This window comes from Sardina pilchardus, chromosome 1 (assembly GCF_963854185.1).
Source record: "Sardina pilchardus chromosome 1, fSarPil1.1, whole genome shotgun sequence".
Classification (NCBI taxonomy): Eukaryota; Metazoa; Chordata; class Actinopteri; order Clupeiformes; family Clupeidae; genus Sardina; species Sardina pilchardus.
This window is the reverse complement of record NC_084994.1, coordinates 39,466,219-39,485,808: the sequence shown is the minus strand read 5'-3', so window position 1 is coordinate 39,485,808 and position 19,590 is coordinate 39,466,219. Positions and strand designations below refer to the sequence as shown.

The 19,590-nt window shown below is 50.3% G+C and overlaps 1 protein-coding gene across 1 annotated transcript in view; it reads right to left on the bottom strand.

The window, feature by feature from the left end:
* Positions 1-589: 589 nt before the first annotated feature.
* The window catches only part of bcl11ab (BCL11 transcription factor A b), a 35,013-nt gene continuing 16,012 nt past the window's right edge, over positions 590-19,590 (bottom strand). Inside the window, exon 3 of the mRNA XM_062544235.1 lies at positions 590-5,116. Within this exon, the coding sequence (XP_062400219.1) occupies positions 2,952-5,116 (2,165 nt within the window). The 3' untranslated portion in view covers positions 590-2,951. The remainder of the gene's footprint in view (positions 5,117-19,590) is intronic.

Sequence of the window (19,590 nt, the reverse complement as noted above, 5' to 3'; positions counted from 1 at the left end):
TGATTAATTGCATATGACTTCTGTTCCTTTCGAGATGGCTGGAATGTCTGTCTGATGGCAGATTTAAAGGTACATCGAAAATAATAACAACAATAATAATAATAATAATAACACACTACTGAAACCCAACAACCACGTGCATTTACTGCATACAGAGAGGCAGGAGAGGAGAGCAACCAAAAAATATGTACATCTACCTCTGAATCAGTACAGCGGCTTTATTTCCGAAAGGATTGTTTTAAAAAAGACCATCACATAGTCTTCTTTTATCCACTAAATGCCACATAGCTATTTTATAAACATATATATTTCAAATGTTTAAAAAAATCATTATTCACACTATATTATCCTGCCAAATTAAGGAGAAAAAAATATGATGGCAGCATGTTGGGCTTTAAATCTAATGGGGGGAAAAACAAAAAAAATTGAAGATTCTTTTGAAGGGAACAAGCAACAGTTAAAATACAAGCCTCTATAGAAATACTGTCATGCCTACACTATGTGAAACTTTAGTTCATTCCCACCCCAATCCCATCCTTGCCCCTCATCCCCAACCCCCACCCCCCCTCCCCCCAAAAGTAAAGAGGCAGACAGAAATTGTTTCAGATTCGAGAAGACACACGCGTGTGTTCCACTTTGAGTCCTCAATATTCTTGTCATCTTAAATCTCTCCATGGTGCAACCTGAAGTTTTTGTGTAGCGAAGGCAAAATAACAAAACTGAGAGACCAGTTCCACATTTGAACTATACATAGTGATCAAGTCCTCAATCCCACCGACACATGAAAAGAAACACCCACACACACACACACACAAAAAGGAAAATCTCAACATTTTAAATTAAATTTCTGTGAAATACACAGGAAAAAAAACACAAGTTGAAAACAAAGTCTTTTGTTTTTATATATATACTGTATATATATATAAAATCATGTAATATATATATAAAAAAATCCTTGCTCTTGGAGCAGCAAGTCTGTGTCTTTCTCAAGTGAGAGCAGAGAGGTCCATGCTTGATCCCTGCACTGAAAACCCAGAATCCAAACTACAGCATTCGGTGAACAAAACATGACTTAAGAGCACAATTTCACCCTGTTGTTGTTATTTGATCTTTCTTTCAAAACAAACAAAAAAAAACCTTTTGCGCGAAAAAAACATGATGCCACGATAAACTGTCAGCATAACAAAAGGCTTTTTATTTTCTCCCTCGAAACACGTCTTATCTGTAAACCAGGAACAACTGAACAGTGCACGCATTTGTCCTGTACATTTGAAAATAAAACAAAAACAAAATAAAAAAAGCCATCGCAGTTTATACTCGACCATCTGTACCTCCGATTAAAGAGACAGATACAGAACGCAAGGCGGAGTGACAAGTGCTATTCTCAATGTCAAACAAGATGGCCACGGCGCTGCCAACAGCGTGGCGCCACAGCCTGTGGCTGGGATACAAACGACAACAAGAAATCTTTTAGCTAAGTGCTTCTTTTCTAAAGAGCAGGGGTATCCTTTTTCGAGTTAGATTTTCGTAATAACATACTAGTAGTTTAACTTTTCCTCTAAACACTAAAAAATGGGTGGGTTCGGGGGATAACTAACAGTCGACTGTCAAGTCGGAGTTGGAGAAGGACTCCATGGTGGTGGACTGAGGGATTTTCTTTTCTTTCTTTTGAAAGTTTACTTTCAGAACTCTCTCCCTTCCCCCTTTCACTCGACATGTCCCAGAAGTCTTTTCTCCTCGTCCGTCAGGCCTGTCAGAACTAAATTGACCTCTGGGTCAAGGGTCAGCCTAAGAGTTCAAGGCTAAAAAACAACGGCCACATAGTTGCGTGCTACTCACCAAACTAAGCCGGTCAAACGTCCGTAAGTAAAATACACCCCCAAAAAATATTAGGAACTTAAGATAGTGGATTTATAAAATAAACGAATAATTGCTGTACCTTGTATCACTTGGTACCAGAACAAAATCTCAGGAAACTGAAAAGCACTTATTGCCATGGTAGTAAACAAAGGCATAGTGATGTACATAATAATCAGTGAAAAACATGGACTTTTTTTTCTCGAAATTCATGGCTGCACTTTGTGTCATATGATTGGCCAGTGTCCTTCAGGAGCTTGATGCAAGACCCTTATATGGAGTATAACCATAATCATCTTCTGGTTAAGACTCCAAGCTTGTAGCATATGGCTGGATAAACATATGTGTAAAGATATCCAAGGCACTCATTTATAATTTTTTTTCTTTTCTTTTCTTTTTTTACAAAAAGAAACCATACAATAAATTCCAATAGATGTGTTCACAATCTAAGGTAACTTATTTCATGATCGTAATTTTGTGGGCAATCCAATTCAACGTTTTATGTTGTAGCAATTTTTCACGAACAAAATATTGTATTCTTTTTAAAAGATCTGTTTGCATGTCATGTCCTCGTTGTGAGTGTAGACTGTGATTGTGATCCTGTCACTGATGTGAATCTGTACATGATATGTAGAACAGTGTGTTTGCAGCATGGATTTCCTCTCGTCACAAAGTACAAAACGTCACCGACAACAATTACAGCTAACCGATCAGCGCTAACACACTAAGCATGCCGTTCAGTATTTTCGTATGTTTCTTTTTTTTTTGTATAAAAAAGGTAGAAAAACAACAATGTAAATTATTGCACATTTAGCGAGGCTCCAGGGTTTTTGCTAGTTCGATGGGACTGCCCCCAAAAAATCCACTGTTCTGTGTGTCCACCCTTTTCTGAGTGTGTGGACACTATGCACATGCTAAGCTTCGTTCACATCCATTGAGAACCAGAACTCAAACAGAGGGCTGAGAAAATGGCGGTGACGGGAGGGGGGGTAAGAATTTTAATTCTTTTAATCCTGCCGTATCCATCCATCCTCTCTCCCCACCTCCGAAAACCTCCCCTCCCTCGTCCGTCCGTCCGTCCGTCCGTCCGTCCGTCACTCGGACTTTATGTCTTCGCTGAGCGGCCGCTCTCCGTGCCACTTCTTCATGTGCTTCTCCAGGGTGCTGTAGACGCTGAAGGGCATGTGGCAGATCTCGCACTTGTACACGTCCTTGCCCATCTGCCCGTGCGTCTTCATGTGGCGCGTCAGCTTGCTGCTCTGGGCGCAGGCGTAGCTGCACAGGTCGCACTTGTACGGCCGCTCGCCGGTGTGGCTGCGCCGGTGCACCGTCAGGTTGCTGCAGTTCTTGAACACCTTGCCGCAGTACTCGCAGGTGTCGCTCCGCCGGCTGCCGCTGCTGCTGCCGCCGCTGCCGCCGCCGCTGCTGTCCTTGGAGCTGGGCCGCACCGGCGGCACCGTCAGGTGGGGCGTGCTGGCGCCGCTCCCGGCTCCGCTGCGCTGGCCCGAGGCCACGCCGCCGCCGCCGCCGATGCCGATCCCGTCGAGCTCGCCGGGCGGCGTGGAGTAGCGCAGGCTGCCGTTCTCCGAGGAGGAGTGTTCGGAGGAGGTGCCGAAGGGCGATTGTCGCGAGTCCCCCATGGCGAGGAACATGGAGCCGGGCTCCTTGAGCTGCCGCGAGGCGGCGTAGCCGGCCAGCCACTGGGAGTAGACGTTCTCCGACATGGGCGGCACGGAACCAGCGCCGGTGGAGGGCGGAGGCGTCGGGGAGTCCAGGTCCTTCTCCACCTTCTCCACCTTGATGCGCTTGGACAGCGGGCTGAGGGAGCCGGGGCTGGCCACCAGCAGCTTCCTGGAGAGGTCGGTGCCGTTCACCATGTGGCCGCCGCCGCCGCCGTCGGCGCGGTGGTGGTCCAGCTCCGGGGCGGAGTCCCCCTCGTCGCCGAGGTCGGGCGTGGTCACCTGGCTGGAGGAGTTGAGCGCTCGCCGCTTGTGGGGAGTCAGGTCCCCCCCGCTGCCGCGGTAATGGCTGCGGTTGTTCTCGTGGTGCCGGGCGCCCTCGAGGCTCAGACTGAAGCGGGCAAAGTCCTTCTTGTCCTCCTCGGGCCCGTTCTCCACCTCTCCTTCCTCCTCCTCTTCCTCCTCTCCCTCTAATTCCTCCTCCTCCTCTTCCCCTTCCTCCTCCTCCTCCTCCTCCTCCTCCTCCTCCTCCTCTTCCTCCTCCTCCTCCTCCTCCTCGTCTTCTTCGCCTTCTCCGTTCTCGGGGATCGCCCCGTTGTTGTTCTCGCTCTTGAACTTGGCCACCACCGACTTGAGGGCGCTGGTGGCGCTGCCCGGCACGTCGCTGGTGCCCGGCTCGGGCGAGCTGGACGCCGAGAGCCCGTCGTCGGAGCGCGACGCCAGCGAGGACGAGGAGTTGTGCCGGTGGGTCTTCATGTGGCGCTTGAGCTTGCTGGCCTGCGTGCAGGCGTGGTTGCACAGGTGGCACTTGTAGGGCTTCTCGCCCGTGTGGCTGCGCCGGTGCACGATCAGGTTGCTCTGGAACTTGAAGCTCTTGCCGCAGAACTCGCACGACTTGGAGCGGGTCGGGGTGCCCGGCGTCGCCGCCGCCGCCGCCTGCTGCTGGGCGGAGAGGCGGGCGCCGGACGGGGACGGCGTGGTGTTGGCGGGCGAGGCGGCGCCCGGGGCGGCCGAGGGCTGGAAGGGCTGCAGGAGCCGCTGCATGGGGCTGGGCCGGCCGGGGGAGACGGGCGGCGAGGTGCCGGCCAGCGCCGACTGGCCCGCCAGCTCGCGGAGCCGGCGCGAGAAGTCCATGACGGGCGAGTCCAGCGGCACCGAGTTGAGGCGCAGGACGCGGTCGTAGGCGCTCGTGGGGTGCTGCGGCGCCAGCGCCAGGTCGTCCGGGCTCAGGCGGTGCCGCGGCGGCGGGCTGAAGAGCGGCGGCGTGCGCGGGTAGCGGCCCTCTCGAGGGGCGGACGCCACCGCCGGGTCCCTCCCCGACGAGCTGGAGCCCGGGAGCCGCATGGCGCCGTAGGGGCTGCCGTCGGCCAGGTGGGCCGTGTGGAGAGGGGGCGCCTGGGAGCCGCACTCGCCGCCCATCCCCGGGGCGGAGGCCACGCGCGGGGTCAGCGGGCTGCCCGGCTCGCTCTCCAGGTAGATGCGGAAGCCGTGCGTGTTCTGGGCGTGCTGGAGCAGGAACCAGGCGCTGCCGAACGGCTGCTTACAGGTCGTGCAGGTGTAGCTGCTGGGCTCGTCTTTTTCTGCAGGCGGAGGAGAGGAGAGAGAGAGAGAGAGAGAGTAGAGCAAGAGGGGAAGGATGGAGCACAGAGAGAGAGAAAGAGAGAGAGAGGAGAAGGGGGAAAAAGAGCACAATGGGAAAGAGAGAGAAAGAGAGCGAGGTCAGTATTTAATCTTTCCTACCTTCTTTTAAATTGCATTTTATATCCTTAATAAGCACTTTTAAAGGTTGCCTCTATATTTAATGCAGTCACTTCACAATCCCTGTGATTTAAAGTCCATAAATCAATTGCCATGAAAATGTTAAGCCCAATTAATAAAAACAACCCGAGTCCAAGAGAATCAATGGTATTTTCAGGCACCAAAAGATGAAATTAAACAAAAATGAAATAAATCAGAGAAATAGACAATTTAACAGTGTTCACAAATGCTCTTCTGAATTACCCAGTGTCCTGTGGAGAGCTCCAATAATTTTGTTATCACAGTTAATATTGCTAATATGATGGCGACCGATCACTCACTCTGCGTAAGGTGAAGCTAACATGAGTAGAACCGAAGTACTGTATGATTGAATCCACACTTAACCCCAAAACATACACACACACACACACACACCCCAAACGCATGCACATGTGCACACGTGTGCGCACACACATACGCGCACACACACACACAGTCCACCTCCCAGCTTGCCTCACAAGACAATCTGATGTGAAAAAGGCCAAGGCTAAAAAAATGTGCTCCCAATCAAAGCCTCATTCTCCCTCTCTCCCTCTTTCTCTCTTTCCCTCTCTCCTTCTCCCTCTCTCTCTCTCAGTCCCTCTCTCTTTTACGACATAAGAGATTTCGAGGGGTTGCTAAATTATGGATCATTACAATCTGCAGAAATTACAGTTAATTGCTGCCACCTGTGTGGGGTATGACCTGCCGCTGAGTTTTTCCATCATCATAAAAAAATTACGGACCACTCTTCTCTACTCCTCTCCCACTCCGCTTTACGAACAAAACACACACACACACACACACACACACACACACACACACACACACACAGCTCTGTCAAAGATGCATACAAAGGAAAGAAATTATACTTTTGGTCTGTGAATTTGACTGACGTCTTTGGTTTCTAGTTGATCCGGTGGAATTCATTTTAGCACCAACATACCCATTACTCCCCCCCCCTTCACTCGATAACATTAACGGCCGTAATGCTCATTTTTATGACAGTGTAATATTTTTTCCCCCACAAGGCAGAATATTTCATGGGACTGTTACTGCATATGCACAACCGATGCAGATAGAGGACAAGCAGGGCAAAGGGCCTGTTTCTCATCAGTCCTGCTGAAGGGCTATCATGCATACATACACACACGCACACACACACACACACACAGACACACACACACACACACACACACACACATGCTTGAACGCGCACACACACATATACACACACGCACACATGCGCTGGCATAGTATGAAGGTGGTGACACAGAATTCCACACCAGTCCTCAAGGACAAACTATTGCCACCAACCACTTAACAGGGAGATCTCTCTCCATCTCTCTCTCTCTTTCTCTCTCTCTCTCTCTTTCTTTCTCTTTCACTCCCACCACTCAATCAACTTGCCTAGATGGCATTTCAAGTGTCCATCTCAGGAAACAATAGGAAGAGGGGGGGGGGGACTGGTGAAGGTAATTGATAGCCTCTGCTTAGCAGAGGACTTATCGATTGGCGTCCACCTCGTCCTCATCGAAAGAGCGACGCGAGGAGTCACCTGAACACCCAAGCATTCAAATCCATCCGCCATCTTGTTTTTTTTCCCAATTACACAGCCACTTAAAACAGCACACGCGGGTCGGGAGGACCCCTCTCATGTCACAGCAGCCGTCCTGCTCCCGCGTGGCTTCATCTTCCTAACAAGCAACTAGCCGTAATTGTCACAGTCAAGTCTGAACTGAAATAAATTGCAACATTTGAAATGACAAAAAAAATAAATAAAAATCGAACACAAGCAAAACAAACGAGTTCACATCCACAATTTTAAAAACCGGGCATTTATGGTCAACCCTTGGACAAGACTCTTCGACCACGTCGACCACAACGGCTAGGAGAAGACGACAACAACAACTAAACAATGCAGGAGGGGGAGTGAGCGTCCACCAGGAGGAGAGGACAGCACAGCACAGCACAGCACAGCGGCTACTCCAGCGGAGCCCTCCTTGTCTCCGTCTCCATAGCGCCCCAGGCTCCTCGCTAACTCTAACCATGACCTTGACCCTGGCCTTCTGTCCCAGATTTCCCATGATTACTGTATTGTGATACTAATGGGGGGGATGGGAGGCTGCGTGGTAAGAGGTAGAGAGAGGGAAGGAGGAGTGGAAGGGAGGGAGGAGGGGTGGGGGGTTAGAGGGGAGGAGGAGAGAGGAGGAGGGTAGGTGCTCATCTTTCCTGCTGTGGGTCTCGTCTAGTCCATCAGTATTCCCCCAGTGCTCTGTGTCCCAGCTGGCCAGGGCAGGGGATAGACCCACACACACACGCACACACACACGCACACACACAGACAGACACACACACACTTGTCTTCCCTTGGCCAGACTCTTTGTGGCACACAGACCCACTGACCACAGACAAAGGGCTGTTTGACCAACACTTGTCCCGCTGAACAAGCCTGCCAGCTTGCAGGAAACTTAACTTTCCTTTCAAAAGCAGAGAAGAAGGAAAACAAAGATGGAGAAGAAAAACTCCCCAAAAGTGAGATTGATCCGTGTTCCATGTTCTCTTTAGCCAGCCGAGTTTGGAACAATCTTTTGAAAAAAAAAAAAAAAACACATACTGCATGGACTAAAATGCATAAGGATGTTAAAAACAAAACAATAACAATAACAAACCAAAATAGCCTAACCAATAAAACCAAAAGACAACTCAAGTCTATCAGTTATGAGGGTGTGTGGGTGTCACGTTTGAAACAAAATCCCACTGGCCCATGTGTGTGGAAAAAGGCGGAGAGAACAGCGGCAATCAACGCAACACTTGTTGACAAACTCCGACTCTCCCAGTCCCTCCCTGGCGGTCCCTCCTCCCGTGAAAGTGACCGTGGGCAGGCAGGGCGTGCGTCTCCCCTGACCCCCATAAATACAGACCACGCCGGCGAATAAAACACACGGCCCTAGAGACAGATGGTATCTACAGACAAGCAATTCAGCAGAGCCAGCCAGCAGACAATAGGCAAAAACCAGACTGCGTGAGCGTGTGTGTGTGTGTGTGTGTGTGTGTGTGTGTGTGTGTGTGTCTGTGTGTGTGTGTGCGTGTGTGTGAGGGAGAGTCTGTCTGTCTGACAGTAATGAGGGTCTCTGTCTTTTGCCTAAAGCCTCCACCACAACAGGGCATCTTCATTCACTTGAGCTCCATTTGAACCGTCCGCCACAAAAAGGATGCACGTGTGTGTGGGTGGGTGTGTTTTGTGTTGTGTGTTCACATTGGGAAATGAGCCATTATTGTCTGATGTTACATTGTGGTGTGTAAGTCGAATTTACTCTCAATCTTCAATGCCTACAAGACAGGATGCTCTCCATAAGACTCCAAATTTACACCCATTTTTTCTTTTTTTAAATCATGCCAAAGTCCACTCCAAATCAGTTTGTTTCCGTCCTCACTCCTGCACCCAATCATATGCACTTGTCCAGCAAGTATCAAATCCAGCACGGACCATTTCCACAATGATCTACACACACACACATGGCCTATTTAACACACAGTCTGAAAATATCAGCCCTCCTGCACACACTAACACACACACAATCATAACAATCTCGCATGGGTGCAAAACCGCAAAACTCGAGTTTTCTCCCCTCGAATCAAAAGGAGATGGTTTGTGACATACTTTGCATGAAAAGGACAGAATACAACAAAAAAAAGGAGTAATTGAGAGAGAAAAAGAGAGAGAGAGGGAGAGAGAAAAGAAAGAGAGAGAAAAGAGAGTGAGTGAACTGCAGGGGCCAGAGTGGCCTGGTATATGGGCCCGCGGGGGCCCGGCGCTTGACACTGTCAAAACACATTCAGCCCCGACTATTTGAGGACCCGGGCAAGGTATGGAGCCGCAATTACCCACAATTTGCTTAAACATAATTGCACTTCAGTCAGACGCTCATCTGGCCCACACATCTGACCTCCATTTTAATCGGGAAATACAATTATTTTCATATCGCCACTGGAGTGGCACACACACCGGGGGGAAGCGGCGCACGCTGAGAACACATGCACGCTTACACACACACACACGTACACACACCGTCATTACACACACCTGCACACACACACACACACAGAGTCATTACACACACACACACACACACACACACCTGCACACACACAGTCATTACAGACACCTACACACACTCACAAACACACACACCTACACAGGCCATAATCACACACACCTGCACACACAGTACGCACACTGCACACACATATTAACAAATGTGCACATGCAAACACACACTAAATGTCATTGCCACATACACACAAACAGATACAGTACACCTGCACACATGTTCTAGTACCCACATAAGAGCATGCATGCACACACTTACTTGCTCAACCTTATGTGGTACACAAACACCTAGCGAACCCCCCAATCCCCCCCCCCCCATCCCCACCCCAACACACACACACACACACACAGATGCACATGCACCTGTGAGTGATGGCTGCTTCCCCTGCATCAATTTCCTTTCCCATTAATAGTAGTGCTGATCTCAGCTGTACTATATAACGAATGCATATATACCACACACACTCTCTCTCTCATACACACACAGACACACATACTCACACACTCGCGCACACACATCTGCATGCATATAAACTCACATTGAAATGTTTGTTTGTAACATCCATTTCCTTTGTCAAACGCAAACTAAACACACACAGTCACACACAAGCCCTTGTTCTCCATATGAACCCAGCATGTATAAGCAATGTTAGGGGGGTGGGGGTGTGGGACACAATGTCTCTGGTCAGACTGGCCATGCCCCCCCCCCCCCCCCCCATTCCCATCCCAAACACCGGGTCAGCAGTCACCGTAGCAACGCAGACCAACGCAGGCAGACATGAAGAGGAAGAGTGATGGGGGGATGGGTGTGTGTGTGTGTGTGTGTTTGGGGGGGGGGGGGGGAGTTAGTCTGGCCCACATGGAGCAGCTGGAGGGGCTCTGGGAACCGGCCATCCACAGGCCAACGTGTGTGTGTGTGTGTGTGTGTGTGTGTGTGTGTGTGTGTGACAACTGCCCAGACAAGGCAAACACTTCTGCTGTCTGGGTCCTGCCTCTGTGTGTGTGTGTGTGTGTGTGTGTGTGTGTGTGTGTGTGTGTGTGTGTTCCCAAAAGAGACAAAAGAAAGTTCATCATGTCATCACATGCAATGGCCATCAGAACACAGTATGTGAGTCCTCCACTAGCAGATGAAGCTAGTGGTCTGTGTGTCTGTGTATGTACACATTTGTTGGATGATGTGGTGTGTGTGTGTGTGTGTCAGTTCACCCTAGCCCTACCACGACCCCCTCTCCCCACCTTTCACATTACCAATGTGGGGTGTGTGTGTGTGTGTGTGTGTGTGTGTGTGTGTGTGTCAGTTCACCCTAGCCCTACCACAACTCCCTCTCCCCACCTTTCACATTACCAATGTGACATCTATGAACCCAAATCAACACCTTTGGCTCCACAACCCACACACACACACACACCAGTGCAGTGATGCTCCGACTGATCAATAGCTAGCTCCCCCTCCGCAATACTCGGCCCTTGCTTGAAGACGCTGCTCTCATTAAGTCTTTCAGATCTGAGAGAGATCTGATTTGCACTTGCCTTCAGGCGCAGCACAGTAGGATATGCGCGCACTGAAGTCAGTGGAATAGCTTAAGAACATTCCGGGGGAAAAAAAGAAAAATAAGCACTTCTTTTTTCATGAGAAAGTTGAATAACTTTTTTTTTTACTAATTTTGTTAGATCTTTACAGGCCTATACAGTTTAGAGATCTGCTAAGTAGATCTGGTGGAAAACTAATGGCCTCTTTTTTTTTTTTTTTTAAGAACTCTTTTAGCAAGTGAATGGTCACGGAAGCCACCTTCCGTCTCAGATCCGGCTCTGGTCTGTCCCAGATCAGTGCCAGATCCGTTCTCCCCCGACTCTCCGGCTGGTCCGTCCGAGATGCCTTTTAAAAACGGCCACTTGAGATCCAGCAGGAAGGAAGGAAATCTCAGGGGTGGAGACTCCCGGGGGCCGGCGGAGCCCCGGTGAGATGAGCTGCCCCAGTCGGTCGGCAGACAGTCCTTCGGGGAACGGGAGGGGGATTTAGCTCCAGCCCCAGCCCAAGCCCCAGATCATCTCTGGCCCCACTCCGCCCTCACGCTGCCCTGCCCAGGCTGCTCAGAGCTCCCCTGAGGGGGGGTTTGGGATTGGGGTGTGGAGGCCTGCTGGATGAGAGGCGGCTGGGAACAGGTCTGTGGCCGCGTTCCCTGGACCAACACTGTAACCCTATAGGCGCAACAGCTACGCCAGAGGTCACGGGGGTCAACGGGCCTGGGCGAGCTCTGGCCGCACGTACGGTAGGCGTTTAGCCCACTGTCCTGTCACGGGGACAGTGTGGGCTCATTGATCAGAGCTGCACTTTTGAAGAGTGTAGATTAGAATGCAAATTGGATCGGTTCATTTTAGAAGCCATCGTGACCTTGCCGTTCACTTCTCCTGACAGAAATCCCCATGCTGCTCGGCGGTCACTAACATTTAGATGGCAGCGGATAAAGATTATTTTGAGACAGTGTGACCAACCCCCAGGACCACACACTGCTGCCCTCACCCTCACCCTAACCCCCGACTCGGTCTCCGCCATTTTCCCCTCGGCCTGGCCTTTCTCTCCCGTTGTCCTCCGTGAGAGGGACCCTCTTCTCCTTTGGCCTGGGGAAGGGAAGGGCCATGTGACGGAGGGGGCCTCTGAAGCGAGCTCTTTCAGGAGACCCCCCAACTCCTCCACCCATCGCACTCACCACCCCCAACCCCACCCCCACACCCCCACCCACCCACCCACCCCTCCCGGCCTCAGGGCTGCCCAGCTCCGCGACTGGGCCCGCCGCACACAAAAAGAACCAGTGTTCCCCTGCCGACAGCGCCAAACCGCGAGAGGTCAACGTCTAAAGGCTTCCCAGCTGCCGTCTCTCTCCCCAACGCCCCTGGGTGGCTGCTGCGCACAGGGCTGGGCCGCTTTTCTTCTTCTCCTTCTTCTTCTTCTTTCCCTTCTTCTTCTTTCTCCTCCTCAGTTTTTTTTTCTCCCTTTCTTTTTTTAGGTCTTTTAATGTGACATTTTAACAAACCAACTCTTAGGATGTTAAAACCACAGAGTGTGGGGGGGGGGGGAGGGAGACCGAATGAAAGGAATGAATGTGGGACCGGACTATGAATGGTTCCACACAGATGAACATAATGTTGACACATTTGAGAGGACTGCAAGAACACAATTAGAGCCACCTGATCCGTCTGGATAAGTGGATGAAGCTAGTTACAGCTCCAGAATGACAAAGTTATTTACGACTTATATTGTGTGTCATACAGTATGTCTATAACAAATAATCACATCAAAGTTCCTCGTGACTTATTTAGTGCTTATTGTGAAATAACAAAGTTAGATTGCCTGCACATGTGGAAGCCCTGCTTTCCAGCTAGCTAGCAAAGACCTGCAGTCATCCAGAACAGGGAAATTACAATAACAGCGCAGCAAAGCTCACATTGATGTCACTCTTTCTTAAGTCACCAGCCCTCCCCTTTACCACATGAGGCCGGAGGAGTGACAACCGAAGACACACTGTAAACCTACAGAGTTTAAGTAGGGGTCAGACCAAAGATTTGCGATGAAACGAGCCGCGATGTTCTAAAACCTTGCAACTGCAACTGCAACTAAACATGTTGAATGCTTTGCGACGGCTTGCAACTACGCGCAACCTTTAAATCACAGCACTGCAACTCGGTCTCGTTGCGTCGGGAATCTTTGGTGCGCATTGGGCCTTAGACATCTCTGTCTATTTCTTTCTCATTCTCCATTTGTGTCCAGCGTCCAGCCCTTTTGTTCCCCTGGCTGACCCATGTGAAGCTCCCAGTTCTACTGCTATTGATCCAGGTTAGCAGGGAGAGAGGATAAGGAGGGCAGCACAGAGAAAGAGAGAGAGAGATGGAAAGAGAGAGAGAGAGAGAGAGAGAGAGAGAGAAAGAGTCTGTTTAATACCAGACTGCAACATGTCCCATCGACAAGGCTTCCTGAGATGGATGGGCCCCATGCTTAGACATGACAGGCCACGCCCAGCCTCGGCCCGACCTGACCCAGCCCCGTGCACCCCCAGACACACACACGCACACACACACACACACATATACACCCACCCCCCATCGTCCAATCGTCGGGTACTTCGCCCACAGAGCCTCTCCAGTGCGTACAGGATGGCGGCCCCTGTTGCTAATCGGAAACACATGCTCCCCTTCTCCTGCCACTGGAGGACCCGGGCCAAGCGTGGAAAAACAAGACTGGCGGAGGAGGAGGAGGAAGAAGTGGAGGAGGAGGAGGAGGAGGAGGAGGAGGAGGAGGAAGAAGAGGAGTGTGGCTCGTGTTGGGTCTCCACTGGGCGTCCTGGAAATGTTCTGGGGTGCAATTTCCAGAAAGCGTCATTGAGCTACCACCATCGTTAAACGATAGAGAGACTATCGTTTTGAACACACTCTCACTCTCTCTCTCTCTTCCTGCACTGTCACCATGGGGGTTACTCGATGGGGCTTTCGGGGAAACACACACAGTCCTCCAATTCGATATGTTTCCCCTCAAGGCCTGTTAACCACTTGGACTCGGTGACCTTGCAGAGATCATCGGTTACGGGCGCACTCGTCAAATTTACAGCGCAGATTATGCGGACATAATTCATGTCGGTAATCGAATTGTGGATTTATGCAGATGTGTTTTTTCCCCTCCCGTATTGGATCTACGGTGGTGAAAAACCTCATAACTTGTCTCAAAGCTCAAAAAGCCGACCTCATGAGCATCGGGGGGGAGTGAAGCTGGTGGTGGATGGTTGGTGTGGATTAATTAAAGGCTATAACCCGTTGGGTCTCACCGAGGAGCTTCCAGCTGCAAGTGATAAATCAGAGAGAGAGTGTGTGTGTGTGTGTGTGTGTGTGTGTGTAGGGTAACAAGGCCTAGCCCAGAAGCTCACACGCATGCTGGAATGTTACCTGCGTAACCTGTGCCAAAGAGTTGCCCTGGATCCTATAGAGCAGAGGAGCTTATATAAAAGTGTGTGTCGGGGGAGGGGGGGGTCAAGACAGGGAAAGCTGTTGAGTGGGTGTATGCGTGAGTGTGGGGAGTGTGTGTATGTGGGGAGTGTGTTTGTGTGTGTGTGTGTGTGGACTTGGCCTGAGGTGAGAGTCCAGGTGATGTATGGAGCATTCTGTCAAGTTTAAATACCCATGTGTCAGATGTGCACACACCCCTCCGGTCGTCCTCTGAATGTGAGCGGATCACGGGCGGACCTGCAGGCATGGCAACGTGGGTGCAGGCCAGCATGGCAACCGCTTGCTTATTTACTCGCGGGGGGGGGGGGGGGGGGGGGTGTGTTCGTTAGTGGCACTCAGTAAACTTCTCTCTAGAAGCGCTCCATTATCAGCTTTTGTCCTTTCTTACCTCGTCCTTTTTTTTTTAAACTTCCTCTTTATCTCTCTTCTGCTTTAACACTCTATCCCGCCACCTTCTCTCCCCTGTAATTTCACTGTATCCCTCGTTCTGCCTTAGTGTCTCACTCTCACACATGAACTTTCTCTCCCTCTCTCTCTCTGGCTGTCTCTCACTCTCTCTCTTCTCTGGCTGTGTGTCTCTCTCCCTCCCTCCCTTGGTGCCATCTTAAATAAAGGAGTCAGTGGTGAAAGGGTGCAGTGTCCCCTCTGGTGACAGCTGGATTTATTCTCCGGCAGCTGCAGGAGACACCGTACCCATCCTCTCTTTCGCTCTCTCTCTCTCTCTCTCTCTCTCTCTCGTTCTCTCTCTCTCTCCTTGCGGCTGCCCTTCGAGCCGGGGCCACAAATTCAGACATTCCTGAGAGGCGCTGGCAAGCAAGACCGTGCACATCCCTGGCCAGCTGGGGTCAAAGGTGACTGCGCACGAAGAAAAAAAAGAGAGAGAGAGGGGGAACGAACATACGAACGAAAGAAAGGGAAAAAAAGAGGGTGCAGGGAGGGAAAAAAAGGGAAAATGGTGGGTCCTTGAGGCAGGAGGAGGAGGAGGGGAGGGGAGGGTTCTGCGCGGAATGGAGGTGAGCGAGGTGGTCGACAAGCAGCAGCATGTCCAGACTCCGACTCGTCTCCGGTTATGCCAGCGCCAGGAATGCACACTTCAGCACAGAGAACTCTGACCGCTGCAGACCGCTATATGAGGGCGCGTACGACGTGGCCTGGCCGGGCAAGACAAGGCAGGACAAGCCATTTGTTTCCATTCCCAATATATCCTTCATTCATACAGTATTATGTGAGTAATACGATAACACATCTGTAGGAGATATCTGGAGGTGAAATGACAATGGCAACGCCCTGTGATACCGAAAAACGTTCTGCTGATTCACTGGAGAGGCATGCTGAAAAATTGACAGGAGAACTGGGTCATTGTCCTGGAGATAAGGTGGTAGTGGAGGATAGTGAGCAGCATATCACTGTTGCCTAGAGATTCATCACAGAGATAGTCTAGAAAAGACTAAACAGAACGGTAGTCTAGAAAAGACTAAACAGAGGAGTGGTCAAGAATAGACTTAAGTTTCGATTTGCGCGTGTGTGTGTGGCGTGTGCTCGTGTTAGGAGTGGAATAATCGGCCTGTGTGTGTGTCTTGAGAGGGTTAACGGTGCTGTGGACTTTCTAGACAGACTCAGCACCCGTTCTGTCTTAATGGCAGTAGCACATGCAGAGAGACACAGTTAGCCTGACGCTTGCTTCCTCAAATTCATCTGCTGCCCGCAGTCAACGCAACCACGAGTTCACCTCTTCTGCTTCACACAAACAGCCAAACACTCAACAACAATAACAACAACAAAAACACCACTCTCATGACTCAAAACAAGCACAAATACTGTACACACACACACACACACACTCTCTGAGAGTCAACGGAAGGTAGTCCCTATTAATACCTTGTGCCCGTGAGCCATCCTTAGCAGACTTGTTTTTATGAACCCATAGAGGAAGTGGTGTCTGGGGATGCGTCTGTGGCGTTCTCCCCCCGTCTGGACGCCAGAGATATGGGCCCAGCCCCGACCCACCACCCCCGTCCACCCCTCCACCCCTGACTGTCCCTAGAATTGCATTCCGAAGTGACCAATGCCGGCCCCCCGACCGGCCACAGTGTCGCCGTCACGCTTCAGTGGTGGTGACTGGGAGGTTAGTAACAGGAACTCCGCCACTCAGAGATAACAGACGGCTTATGTGGAACTTAACAAGAGCAGCTGGTCAAAAACGGCACGGCATACACACAAAGCAACGTGTTGTTACGACACTTAGCTTAAGTAAAGAAGCGCAGGTATTAACTTGAATTTAAACAAAACTGCAGTTGCTGTACCAAAGAATATGACATGAATGTATATACACAAACCCAAAACTAAACAAAGTAAATTGAAATGATGTAGGACAAGCCCCTCTGATAGTGTATATTGGGGATTGGGGATCAATAAAGTATCTATCTATCTATCTATCTATCTATCTAAGTCTCCACAAACTGTAGACCATAAAAAGGACCAAACTGGTGCAGCAGCAGTAAACGGTGAAGTCAGGAGTGGCACTGTTGCCGTGGCGCTGTGGCCATGTTGCCGTGGCATTGCCACTAGAGACGGAGCACATCGGAAGGGCTTCCTTCCTCAACCTCCTCCTGCTCCTCTGGCCCAGACCTTTAAAACCGTTTCCTCGAACAGGCCAGGGGCCAACAGTTCAGAGAACAGGACAGAGAGAGAGAGCAGGAAAAAGAGAGAGAATTCAGAGGTCAGGAGAGAGAGAGAACAGGAGAGAGAGTTCAGAGGGCAGAAGAGAGAGAGAGAGGGAACCTAAGGAAAGAAAGAGTGTTGAACTTCCCCCCACTGCCCCTTCATCTACTGACATGACAGGACTGGAGAGGGAGACAAAAGAAAAGAGAGAAGGAGAGAAAAATAGAGGCCGAAAGAACAGAGATCGAGGAAAGCCAACGAGAGAGAAGGTGAGGAGCAAGAGAGCCAGAGAGAGAGAGATGAAGAGAGAGAGAGAGAGAGAGAGAGAGAGAGAGAGAGAGAAAGACATTTACAGGTTACTGGAAGGTCAGCGACAGGGAGGGAGGGGGGCACTGGTGCACACATGAAGGTGCACCTCATTTCCAAGTATTTGCACAGGCTTGATACCACCCCCTCCTCCTCCTGCCCCCACACCCCCCCCCCCCCCAGCCCCCTATGAGGCCAGTGGGATTCTCGCGCAGGGCAACATATAGCTCAGGGTATCCATGGCACCGCTCCATATAGAGCATGATCCGCGGGGTCCGGCGTGGCCGGCCGCTATAGGTCTCCTGTTGCCCTCGGGGCCGTCTCGGCGAATGCGATGGAAGGCGAAAAAATGGGTCGCGACACGTGGCGACGTTCTCGCACAGCAATCGAAACTGTGGGCTGTACGGCTGGATCGACCCATGTGTCATGATGTTAGAAGAAGGGGTGTCACATAAACACACACAGACACACACACACACAGCCTCTGCATAGCCGTCATTGCCTGTTGAGCATATGTCTTGTATGGTGGCACTACCTATATGTATTTAAAGAACGGAACAGGAGGACAGGAAGACTCTACCCATATATTAGAGATGGAAGACGTCAAAACAGAGAGATGGAGAATACAACACACACGTGTGAGACTAGGAATGCCATAGAGGGTCTATATCTTCGGCTAAAGGAGGGTCTATATCTTTAGCCAAAGGAGGGTCTTACCTGCTACAGTATATTTTTTTTCTGTACTTCAATAAGCAATTGACAGAGTTGCTTTACAGTACTTCAGTGTGTGCTTGACTGTAGGCAGTTGTCCCTGGCTTTTGTTCTGTGATCATTTGCATAAAGACAATCGATACAATTAAATCCAAACTATGAAACGGGTTCAAGTGAGGGGTGCTCATTTGAATAGAGACACTAGAGATTTTCAACACCGCTATCAGAACAACAACAACAACAACAACACCAACAACAATAACAACAACAGCAACCATGGCGATAACAAAGGGATCAGTGTCAAAGTGCAACATGTTCCCTGTGTTTGGGGGCACAGGGATGACCATGTCTGCATTCCACAGATAAACAAACATCAAGGTCAGTGGGGGGGATGGGGGGGGGGGGGGGGGGGGCGCACTTGGGGGTCGTCAGGGCAACAGCCGGTCCTGACAGGTCTTGCTGTCTGAACAACACTGAACCTGGCCACTCTCTGTCCCTCTCTTTGTCCCCCTGTTTATCTGTCTCTTTCTCTCCCTCTCTCTGTCTCTCTCTGTTACAGACACACACACACACACACAGTCTTATATGAGCACCTTCGCTCTCGTTACCTACATACATATGTATATGATGCTCACACTTCATACTGCCACTTGTGTGTGTGTGTGTGTTTGCATGTACGCTTATAATCTTTCTGTGTGTGTCCAAGTGTTTGTGTGTGCACCCATTGGCTTGTGTCTCCGCAAAGCTGTACATTGTTGTTTGTGTATGAGTCTGCAGGTGCCGTGTGTGTGTGTGTGTGTGGAAGGTGAGAACATATTGCACTGGTGTAGACAAGGGGCCTCCATGAAGGCAGAGGGTAAGCATGTTCTCATGAGACACCAAGTCAGCTGCAAATGATACGTCACAACAATTACCAGCCTAAACACACACACACACACACACACACACACACACACACATACCACATACAGTTGACAGCAGTGTTTATTTACCCTTATCTCTGCACCACTGCAGCAGAAAAGAATAATGCAAAGCACACCACCCAAGCACATCCAGAGTCCACCGCACCCACTGTGACCTCAGTACACAGCAGAAACACACCAGCCCTGCCCATTATACACACACACACACACACACACACACACACATGCTAGCCTATCGTGCCCCTTTATGTAGGTTATGTTTCCCATGTCATCACTATTGTCTAGTAACAGTCTTTCGGCATTCTGTATGTGTGTGTGTGGGTTGGCACGCTAGGCTCAAGTTACATAGTCGTGTGTGTGTGTGTGTGTGTGTGTGTGTGTGTGTGTGTGTGTGTGTGTGTGTGTGTGTGCGCATCTGAGAGAGATAGAGAGAGGGAAACAGAGAGAGAGAGAGAGCAAAACTGTTGGTGTCCCACTGACTTCAGGCCATAGAGGCGAGAGGGGAAAGGCCCGCTCTCTTTTTTTTCCACACAAACTCTCTTGTGATCATTCCACTCTTCTCCTCTTCGGC